The 12,160-nt window shown below is 34.6% G+C and overlaps 1 protein-coding gene across 4 annotated transcripts in view; it reads right to left on the reverse strand.

Moving 5' to 3' along the window:
- GRIK2 (glutamate ionotropic receptor kainate type subunit 2) overlaps positions 1-12,160 on the reverse strand; it is a 358,568-nt gene that overhangs the window by 34,007 nt on the left and 312,401 nt on the right. For all 4 annotated transcript variants that reach the window (XM_039728175.1, XM_039728189.1, XM_039728197.1 and 1 more), the window contains one exon: positions 2,949-3,174. In XM_039728175.1, the coding sequence (XP_039584109.1) occupies positions 2,949-3,174 (226 nt within the window). The remainder of the gene's footprint in view (positions 1-2,948; positions 3,175-12,160) is intronic.

Raw genomic sequence — 12,160 nt, forward strand, 5'->3', positions numbered from 1 at the left:
AGTGACAAGACTAGAAACAGCACGAAGCTGAGTCAGGGGATATTTAGGTTTGATATTAGGAAATGGTTCTTTACCCAGAGGGTGGTTGGGCCCTGGAACAGGTTTCCCAAGGAAGTGGCCATAGCATCTAGCCTGTCTGAGTTCAAGTGCTGGGACAATGCTGTCAGGTACATGGTGTGATTTTTAGAGTGCCCTGTTCAGCGTCATGAGTTGGACTCAATGATCCTGACAGGTCCCTTCCAACACAGCATATTCTGCGATTCTATGATTCTATAAACACAAGTCGTTCTGTACTGTTCTTGGAGACAAGTGGCCTCTCAAATAGGCAAAAGCAGTAGCATATATTTTGTATGTGAAGCCATCACACTGCAGTTTTCCAAGCACTTGACAAGTTACTTGTAGGATTATTAACTCTAAAAAGATATTACGCAGTTACATGTCTATAAACTTCTTCATAGTCATTAAATAATGATGTAATCTACTTCTATAGATAGAACCATGTCTTTAGTTCTTTTAAAGTCTCCAGAATTATTTTTTCCTGTAGAAATGAGATTAGCTATAATGCCTGAGAATATTTTGCATTATCCACTGCTCTGTAATACTTTTTAGCTCCAATAAAGCAAAATATTTAAAAAACTATTCTGACAGACATAATGGAAGTGCTTCTTCATAAGGATTCCTTTCAAATGTATGTGAAAACTATGCATCATTCTAGCAGAGTTTGCACAATCCCTTTCCTCTGAGACTGTGCACCTAATACAGAGGATATAAACCCATTATAAATGTCAGCTCTCTCAACAGCATTTCATAGATACTGCCGAAATATTGGATTAATCTCTTATTCCTAGCTGTTCTGGGAAAGCCCCAGATGCTGTTTTGTTCTACCTTCATTTTTTTTGCGAAAAATTTTACATTACATCCTGTTTTACATTCTGTTCTATTTCCCCTTATGAAGCTGTCATCTTTTTTTTCAGATCTTTCTTCAACTGTTTTTGTTAAGTTTAAAACTTCTTTTAACTCTTATTTTACCTCCTTTGGTTACTGCTGATTCCTGCAGGTATGTCCTCTATTTGTTTCATCTTCATTCAAGACAACGGTTAGCTCACATATCCCCTTGTACAACACTAGTATTTCTCTTGACGCAGATAATTTGTTGTTACTTGGAGTCTTGCAGATGAATAAGAGCTAAATTATGTCTCTGATATGACTCAAAATTAGTGAAGGAATAGTGCCTTCTGTCCCCATATAAAGAAGGGAACAAAGACCAACACAAAGTTTACTTAACTGCCTTGGCTCTTTACATTCAACATTTCTTCCCCTAAACTTAAACTCCAGAATTCTCTTCCTGGATTTATCATTGTTTTAAAGCTGTTTTCTCTGGTGTTTATGATGCTTCTCTGACTTACACATAAACAGAACAATTTCTAGACTGTTTTGGTCTCTCTGATTCCTATCAGTTTGGCATTTCAATGTTCACTTAAATTTCTGGGGCATACCTCAGATGTTTCACAAGTTTGCACGCAGATTATTTAAAGATTATAAAATATTCCTAAGATTTGACTTTTTCCATACTAAACCTAAATGGAAGGTGGGTTTTATCATCAAAATAACAAAAAGGTTTATAAATAAGAAACATAAGATGCCAAAGAGACCAGCAGCCTATTCTGTCACTCGCACATCTATAGAATATATTCAGCAATGCAAGAGCCACAATAGAACAGAGTGGAAAAATTGGTATGAATCACTACTAGATTCCTAACAACTAACTGTTCAAAGACAGAGTGAACAGAATCATAATTTCTTCAGCAGGTGTGCATTGCATAAAAAATTACTGAAATAATGAAAATTTCAGAGATGTTATTGAAGTAGCAGTAAATAGATCCAATACATAGGTGAATCTGTATTTGATAATACTAAGTACCTCTTTATCCAAGATATTCCACTAAACTTTATTTCTTAAAATTCCTTTTCATGTGCTTGAATTATAGCACTGGACACAACTTTCCCAGTGCAATGATTTAACATATCTTATCAACACAGATAAAAACAGCATTAAACTTAAGACCTACCTGAGAAAAAATAAAAATATATCCACATCAATGTTCAAAATTAAGTTTAAATAAATATGTCCCTGAGAAATAAGTCAGCAGAACCACCTTACAATATTAAATAGAATTATTGTGTGGTACTCACAGTCTTTGTGTGACACCATTTTCATTCCCATCTATCCTGAAATCTAATGCTGGATCTTCACCTCATTTCCTTGGAAAAAATCACTGCACTCAGTGGGTACTCACTTCTTGCTGAATCCCCTTCTGTGGATTCTAGGAGCCAAGCTACAACCAAGCTAATACCTGTAGTTGGCTTTTAGTCTTGCAACTAAAGTTTTGTACTTAGTAAAAAGCAGCTGACCTGGAAAATACTTGAACGATTGGAATTTCTAAGCCAATACGAAAACCTATATTACACAAGGGTAAATCAATATTTGTTTTGTCCGTGGCATGGTTTGGAATCTTTTCCTCCTCTTTTAGCAATCTCAGCAATTAGCCCTCTCACTTTAAAAGAATCAGCCTCACTTTCTAGTACAAGCCTTCTGCTACTAGGACTTTGTTTTTAAACACAGAGATTTTAAACATATTTAAAACCTTTTCCAATAAAATAAAGTACTGTGAACAGTACTGTTGTTGTTGAACATATAGAATGCACCACTTAAGACAAATTTATCATATGAAAATATACAACTATTTATAAAGTAAAAACTGTTTTCTTTTTGGAAAATACAATAAAATCCATAAACTTTGACAGAATATGTATTGTACCTGGTTGACAAATTAAAATAAAGGAAGGGCTAGCAATGTAGAGAAAGAAACAGTGTATGGAATGTTTCCTATGCTGCAGCAGCAACTAAGATTAATGAACAGAGAACAAGTGGTTGACGTATCACCTACCCATGGGAGTTCCAACGCCGTAACCTTTGGAGTCTATCAGGCCTCCAATCTGTGTTAGGTTACAGTTCCTCTGTGTGACAAACTCAATGGTTGTCGACTCCATTAGAAATGCATAATCAGAGGTAAGCACGCGTTGGATACCTTCTTCATTACTTTTGACAAGTACTGACTGCCTCCTGCTGCTCATGAAGGCCCACATCTTGTCATAAGTGGAGATTTTGGATTTCTGAAAGACAAATATTAAATGCAATATGAGTAAGAATAACATGCTTATACGAGTGAAAGCAAGCTCTCAATCTGCACATTGCTCTCCTCTCGGACTTTATCACATCAGGTTTTACCAAGGCAATTTTCTAAGGATATCTGTGTCTTTCATCTCACTTTTACTTCTCATCTTCATTTAAAAATAAACAACTGGACAGATTGTCCAATGGGAAATATCTATTGTTGATCTGGTTTTTATTGCTTATATGTTTTTATGTTGGAAGAAGGCATACAAGTACTTCAGGTCAGTGGAAAACTGTTAAGTATTTCACTCTAGCAATGATAATAAACTATGTTGTTAAGTTTTGTAGGAGAATCTGGGATTCTGGCACAAGTGAAATTTCGCTCTTATTTCAATCACTGAGCTGAACAGTTCTGAAAACCTAATGCATAGCATGGCAATCTGAAGTACTCAAAGTGCTCACTGATGGCAGTATATGGAGAAAACACTTATGAATGAGAGGCAGATAACATTTTATCTAACATACATGAGAAAAATACTTGGAGAAAGACTTTAGGTGAAAGATAATATCACTGTCAGGTCATAGTAAGGCTAGCTTGCCTTACAGAAATGGACTACTGGAAGTCCTAAAAATTAATATGTGTTTTCTGATATAATATTTTCAGAATACAAAGAACTGTTGTGGTAGGAAGGAGTCAGTAATTTGGGACAAAGGAGTCAGTAGTTTGGAAGAAATTGATGCTGTGAAACTACAGAGGAGTTGCTTCCTTTTTTCACCTGAGCTGGTTTAAAAAGAAGGTAATTACCTTCTCTCATTTCTGTAAAACACAGTGCTTAAGAGATTATAATGACTGGAAAAACTGAAGTTACTAGAAATACTGAACATTATATACCGCATTTTTCCCATCTGTTTAATAACACTGCAAACTCAAGATGTATCAGAAAACGTTCTGTAATATTAAATTTTGCCTTGTAAAAAAAAAAAATCAGAAATACCATATAAACACTAGTACTATCAAACTTTTTAAGATGTCTTTCCTCTTTTGATGTCACCCTTAAACATATTTCTGCCATTAGGTCTGGAAGAAATTGACACTACAACCATTTCTGAAGTTCAGATGATTGACATCCAGCAATTCTGACCCAAAAGAGAATTAGCAGTGTATATGGAATGAAAAGAACATTTATATAGAAAAAGAGATTACTTTGTCCCCCTTCTGAAATACAATCCAAGAGTTCTTTCACTATGCCTGGGGACTTAAATCAAGCATTTGAACTAAGTCTAGTGTCAATGCTAACAAAACTGAGGACTTTTAGGGCTCTGACTTTTGCACTGTTATTGTACTGAACATAATCTTGGCCTGATTGCAAAAGATTTTAGTAACAATGAAAAAGGAAAGAATGTCTCTTCAGAATATTCTGTGAACACATAGAATAGAGACAACCAAACAGACAGGGTCTCTCTCTCATAATGTTGGTTTTGGTTTTTTTTTTAATCAAACAACTCTTGCAAGCATTTAATATTGCATTGTAGCATAATACACTTCAAGAAATGCATATCACCTCTGTAGGAATCAAAGCTAATGTATAACGCAGATAGGGTGGAAATAAATGTTTTTCAATATTTGTAAAATTTTACCAAGAACCCTTATTTAATTATCTTATCATACAGTCTTAACCCCAGTAAATTTTTTAACTACTATAAATAATCTGAGCAATACAAAGCATTGGCAGAGAAAACAATTTTAGCAATTGGTTAGATGCACATTGCTGACACATTTTGGGGGGCAGGAAGGAAAAGCCAAATGAGATACAACAAAAAAAAAAAAAAGAACTGTAATGCATATGTTTTTTTTTCTATTTTTGTTAAGAAAAAAATAAGCTCCAGGATGAAAAAATATTAGCAAGGGGAATGGTTGTTTTCTACTCAACCATTAGAACATGACAAAAAAATACAATATCCTTTAAAGGACAGAGTGTTTATATTATGATGACTGATTTAATCAGCTAGGATGAAGCCACTGCTACTATTGAAAAGAAAAGAAAAAAAGTTGTCAACAAAATCAGAGAAAGCTCCTGCACAGGAGAGCTCATTTACTGGAATGATTAAAATGAATGAAAACATTAAAACAGTCTACACATGATTAATAAAGAGAACACAAAACCTACTCTACCAGTGCACATGATTCACCACTGTAAAGTTGTCAAGGGTGATAGAAAGTGCACAAAAAGTGAATGCTTTTGCACTACTTTCTTCCACCTCTAGAAGCTGAAATTATGCCAGGGAATAAGGCCATTCTAATTTTGAACTTTATGTTTGGGGGTTTTTTTAATGCACTTCTTTTTTTCCAATCTTAAATTAAAAAACCTTCTTCGTTTGATTTAGGAAAATATAACCACAAATAGTTATCCTGTGTTTGCCAAAATACTCAGTAGACTCATTGATGAAAATCAAGAAGTGAGAACAGTGAAAAGCATCAGGGGCCCATTTGACATTGAATTAAAGATAATGACACTCCAACATGTTTCCTGTGGTTATGACTGTATCATTCATACTGTTAGAAGCAGATGCTACAATTTATATTATCTTTCCACCTTCTTTCACTGTGTGCAAATCAATCTGGTTAATCAACCAATATATTCCATCAATGAAGTGTATTACTTTATCTGGGTTAGTTCACCATATTGTTTCATCTAACTGGAAATCCCTGTCGGGAAATCCAACCTAACTTGAAATCAACCAGAAATGATATTTGCATAAGATAACTTGTGATGACATGATTTACCATGCTTGTGCTCCCTCAGGAATACTGAAGACATAAGAATCTGCCTATGCCTTGAATTTCACTGGAAGAAAAAGGAGAACTATCTAATAGGAAAGCTGGAAATGAAAAGATTAAGCAAATCTCGAAACTCATTTCAGCATCGAACTGATGCATAAAAGTTAGCTCTCACAATGACATTCAGAGGATACTGTCAGTGTCATACTCAGCATTCATGAATTAAACATCATTGGAAGATAACTGTGCTTGTCAGGGACCACAAATGGAACCATGGCAAAGGCTCTAAGTTAGTCATAGTCTAATGCTATGTATAAATATGAGTCTGGAAACAGAATGAGTCATTGTCAGTAATGTGTTACTTACTGCTCCATCCTGGAGCACTGGCTTGGAAAGAAATATCTGAGCAGCAGGACTCTGGACCACAAGGTTAGAAAAATATCAGAATGTTGAAAATATGACAGAATAAACAAGGATCAAAGTACATGGAAGCAGACTTCATAATACAAGTCAAGAGTGAATAAATGCATAGTAAAAATGTGCCAGGCTAATTCTGACATTTCTCTATGAAGGAAAAATTACAGATCCATTAATGGAGATTTTTATTTTAATGATAGCTTACAACTTCTTTCCTGGCTTCTAAAAGCATTTAGGTGCCACAGAAAATGCTTCAACTTTGCTTTCACACATGCAATATTTCAACTCAAAAGAGTCTGTAGTAACTAAGGAAAGATTGAAGGTAATTAAGATTAAATTTTGAGAAAAAAAAAAGTCAGCAACCCAGTACTGATATATTTTATGAAAGCATTCTCCACCACATGAGAATTAAATCATCACAATCATTATATGAGGGAAAAATCCCCACAGATTTCCAATGCTACTGCAATATTTTCTATTTAAGAGTCTGAGCATAACAGCTTTGTGACTTTTGTTTTCTTGAGCATTGTATGCTTACTGTATGCTTAGTGGACACAAGTCACTTTTCTTAAAGTTGATTCATGGATTTTTTTAAAGCTAAAGGAACTATGCCCATTCATGCTGACCTTATTTAATGGGCAAACTATGAAATATCAGTTCTGAATGACTTCACCAAGCTCATCACTTACACATTTGCACTGACAAAAAGAATGGCATATGAAGAGAGATTCCAAAAAAACCAATACGTATGAGCCTTATCAAGGTGTCGAACATGGTCTCTCAAAACATCTCTGATGACAGCCTGGAAGGATAAGCACTGGACAGATGGAGCAGCTACAGGTAGAGAAATGGCAAAAAAAGTCATGGCTAACATCTCAAGCCAGATTAGCATTTTGTCAAGATTTGACTACCTCAAAGATCAGTCCTAGACCTGATGCTACTCAGTATCTTTATAAGCAGTTGGGAAAATGGTACTGAAAGCATCCTCATCAAGTTTGTGGATGACATGAAACAGAGAGGAGAGGTAAAAATACTGAAAGAAAGAGCTACCATGCAGATAGGTCACAAAAGGTTTGGAAATTAGTATAACAAGAAATGTATGAGATTTAAGAAAGATAAATTCAAAGTCTATGCTGGGAAAAAGTAATCCCAAGCATCCATACTGGCTGGGAATTGGCTGGTAGGAGTGAATCTTGGCTGAAAAGGATTTATGGTGCCAAGACAGCCAGCAGAACATAACTAAGCAGACCATCTCTGCAGCAGGAAAGCAGACTGCAGATAATATCAGCAGACTATAGCCAAACCCAGAACAAGGGAAGTAATTAAACCACAATACTTGGCATTTTTCAAGCCACACAAAGACTGCTCTGCTCAGTTCTTGTTCTCTGAGTTCAAAGAAATTGTAAAATTAGACAGGGCCTGCCAAAGTGATCAGAAGATTAGATATCTTAACTTATATAAATCTTTCTTAAAGAAAGATTTATATTAAATGGTGTTTTTCCTAGAATGGAAGGCTTACGGAGAATCTAATCACCTTCTTCCATTACCTAAAGAGAATGTTAGAGAAAAGCTGAAGGTACTCTCTTCATTAGGATGTGTGGGGACAGCATAAGAGGCAATACACAGTGCTGCTAATGGGAAATTCTCTGAGAATTTAAGAAAAAAATTCTTCATGATGAAAAAAACTAAGTACTGGAACATGTGGCTCAGACAAGTCAAAGAATCATCCTACTGGAAATATTTGAGACAGCTTAATGTAACTCTGAATAAACAAATCTTGCACCAAGCCCCCTGAACAAGTTAATTTGACACTATGGTTTCAACTAGAAAAGCAGATCTCCTCTAACAAGAGTAAGGGACCTCTAGAGATCCCTTCCAACTTTTTCTCATTGATTTCTTTGATTCTTTATCAGCATGACCTTATGTACAGTAATTAATGAGTTTCTGGAGACTTCAAATTTTGACCTTGAGCACTTTCAAGAAAACAAAACAAAATATATAATTTCCTGTTTTGGGGGGGAGGTGGGGGGGAAGCAGGGGGGGAGGTGGAAACAAAAGAAAAAAAACAAACAAACCCCAAAAGCATTGTGACTTTATCTGGCTCATACACCAAGCCCAAGGCAAACACATCATTATCCAGAGGAGTGTGTTTTCCTGTCTTTTTTTTTCCTCTTCATTCCCCTGAAATTCTAGTGGACTCATCCCAATTGTTTCATACATGACATTTTGAAAATCCTGAACAAAAGTATAGGAATCCAACCTTAACTGTTCGTATAGTAAGCTATTTTATTCATTCCTTATTCTTCTTTGTAGGTTTGACATTTTGTTTTGACATATGACCTAAATCTACATAGCTGTGAAATAAACTAGAAAATGCAGTTCTGATGTTCTTAATAATGGCAAAAGCACTAATGTAGCTCAAGATTTTTTTTCTGAACATAAGAAGGTTAGACGTCAAATTTAGGTAAAACAAATGTTATAGTCAATCCTCTTACTGTTTATAGACATTCTAAAACATCTGGGATATGTCTCCAGTATTTTCGGCCACAGAAGATTAGTACCATTAATAGAGAGATCAACAAAGTTAATTAATGGAATTCATTTCAAATCATAATGTGACAAGCTTAAAACTGAGAGAACAAACAGCCTAAGGTATCCTGTAATTCTCCTGAAGAATTACAAATACAGCAAAACTCAAAGACAAGGCTATCCAAAAAATGTGAACAGTAGAAGAAATGAAAATAAATTGTACAGAGACATAAATACAGTGTTCATCTGTAGTCTCACCAAATGAAAATTTGTAAAGGCTGATTGCTACTGTTCAAATACCTATCAATGGTGATGTGTTTCCTCCATTGTGTACTTCATATACTTTATTTTTTCTGTAATGCATATCTGTGTACACTGACCCACCTTTCCCAGTTCTTAATAGGTAACTGAATTCTTTGGAAGAGGTACTGTTTTCTCCAAACAACTCAGTGTTTCTGAAGTGGACAACAACAATGCATTACTGGGACTTCTGAACTAAACAGTAACACAAGGATATAAGTAATATAAGGAAATAATGATATATAAAGGAATCAGAATAAAGGATGACGCTTATTATTAATTTTTAGCTTTACACACTTAATTTTTAGCTTTCACTAACCACTATCATATCTTGTTGAAGATACTTGGTTTTAAATAGTACATTTAATTTTGTTTTAATGTCCAAAACAATTTCTAGTTTCTCATAAGTCTTAACTAATTCTACACTCCAAAAGTACTTTTTGAGGCAACTAAAGCATTATAATTACTGATTTTGACATAGCTGAGTTATGTGTAAAATGCAATTTGGTCTTAATTGCATGTCTGCACCTGAGGTCTCCACAGGATAATACGATGCCATGCACAGTCCAGACTTAAATCAGCTTAGCTGTCCTCTATCACCAAACAGATAAACTTAATTCAAGTGGGCTTCTGTGTACCATCTAATTTTCTGAACAGTTTAGCAAGTAGTTATAAATATCAGTCTCTTTAACACAATATTCTTTATTTGACTGTCTCCAAGAAGTATTAGACTAGCTTCTTCTAAGTCATCACAGAAAAAGGCTAAAGAAACTCTTTTTTCTTCCTGGTCTCATTCGCTATAACCCCAGAGTACTATTTTTCTATTTTTTTTCCCCCCTATTTTTTCAGAACCACTGAGGCCTGAAAACCCCTAAGTGAACCAGACAATTTAGATTTTGTTGTGTCAGCATAAAAACAATAAAAGCAATGCATACAGCATTGCTGTATGCTCTCCTCCATAACGGCAGTTTTTATGGTCCATAGAGCACAAATGAAAAGAGGAAAGGTGTTTCTGCCAAGAATAGAGCTGCAAGGAATGAAAAATGTAGTGCTCAGAGAAAGACATTTTCACTCTTGCCCTGATTGTGCTGACTTTTTTGTTTTAAAACAAAGATTTTGAACAAATGTTAAATATTTCAAGTAACCTATGGTTAAAAAATCCCAAACTTTAATGCTATTGAAATAAGTTTTTGCTATCAGCTTTGACCTGGAAATAAATAAAGACTTCATAGCTCCAAAATTACTAATAGACTTCAGAAGACTTTCTTGCCTTTTATACCAGAATGATATATAGTTCTCTACTGAATAATAACTATCACAAGAGTTCTTCTTGTAAAATACTGTGGAAGATGACAAGTGTCATATATCTCACACTTCTGCAGGTTTCTACCTTTACAAGTAGGAATAAGAATTTAATAAACTTAGTCGGTTTCTAAAGCATATCCTATACTCTCCATGTTTGTAAAGATAAACTTATTTCTGCTCACTCTGCCTGTTCTGAGATACAAACTGCATGTACAGAACTCCACACTTCATTTGCACTGTATCTGAAAACAATCTCATTTTCCAAAAGCACTGCCTGCATAGTTTTATCTTTGGAACTGTGCATGAAGGTCACAAATATTACTTTAAATATTACCTCTAATAGAGCAAGAATTGTCACAATGCCACATTTTAACAAATGTATTCTCACAGCATCAATACCTGTATGAGAGATATTTATGCAATATCCAAAGCACAATTAATATGTGCTATGCTCAAAACACTGTTGCTGTTGAGATTTGATATAAACTTATTTGGCAACATTAGAAGCCAAACTCAGCATTTAATTGGTCAAAGATCTCTCCGAATGAGCAGAATAGATAGAAAACCCATTAATTGTTATTGGTTGGGGTTTTTCTCCCAGAAAAAAACATATTAAAAATAAATACTATTTCATTGTCTTCACAGGTTTCAAAAACTTAATGAAATTCCCACTGTCATTTTTTTCCTAACGACACCACTCAAGCAGTAGAATTAGCATTAACTATTGTTTGTAATGATAGTCATCAAAATGAGCCTTGTTGCACAGACAGATTGCCAGGGTTTTTTCTCCCAATATGTTCACCTATCAGTTCTGTTGATAAACATAAAAAAAAATTTTGACATCCAAAATGGACAATAACTGTCAGTATTTCTTCACAAAATAGCTCATGTAAAATATTTGCATTCTATACATTAGCATAAGCTACCACTGAGGTATTTTGCAGTGGGATTTAGGTTTAGCATTCTGTAGTTTCTTATTACACAAAGTAAATTACCAACCACACTGGACCATATGTGCTAACAGCTGAGTCTTTCTCTGTACTTTTCTGACCTTGGTGACTAGAAAATTGGAGTTAATTCAGGCAAACAGGATTGATGCCATATGTAGTTTTTATCAGAGGTGTAGAGGAGTGGTGGATTACTGATCAGAAGAATTTTTTGTTAGCAAATCTGTCAGATCTTAGAATAATTCTGGCAGTTTTATCTTTAAACACCTTTAGTTTCCTAAACAACATACTTGAGAAGATATGCAACATAACACTTAAGGAGCTGCTTTTCTCCAACAATAAAAATAACTTTTAAAAAATAATCTAAAATATCTGGAATTAAAAGATATAATAAAAGACAGAGGAACTTTTCAGCCAGACTAGTTCCTGATGAATACATCATCAAGAATTCATCTACACACCTAAATGAATTTACATGTTTACTGTTTAATGATCTGTAAAGAAAACACAGACAATAGCAGAGATATAAGATGTAGTTTTGAATACTTTTTAGTACTGATATATAGAGCCTCTACCCAGTTTACCAGAAATTGATGGAGAAAATTGCATTGCTGATAAAACCATACAACATATCAAAACTTAGATTAAAATACATTTAATGTGTTTACTTGCATCCTGCAATTTGGACAACTCTAATAAGTGAGTCCA

Source organism: Passer montanus, unplaced genomic scaffold (genome assembly GCF_014805655.1).
Source record: "Passer montanus isolate IOZ18808 unplaced genomic scaffold, ASM1480565v1 scaffold11, whole genome shotgun sequence".
NCBI lineage: Eukaryota > Metazoa > Chordata > Aves > Passeriformes > Passeridae > Passer > Passer montanus.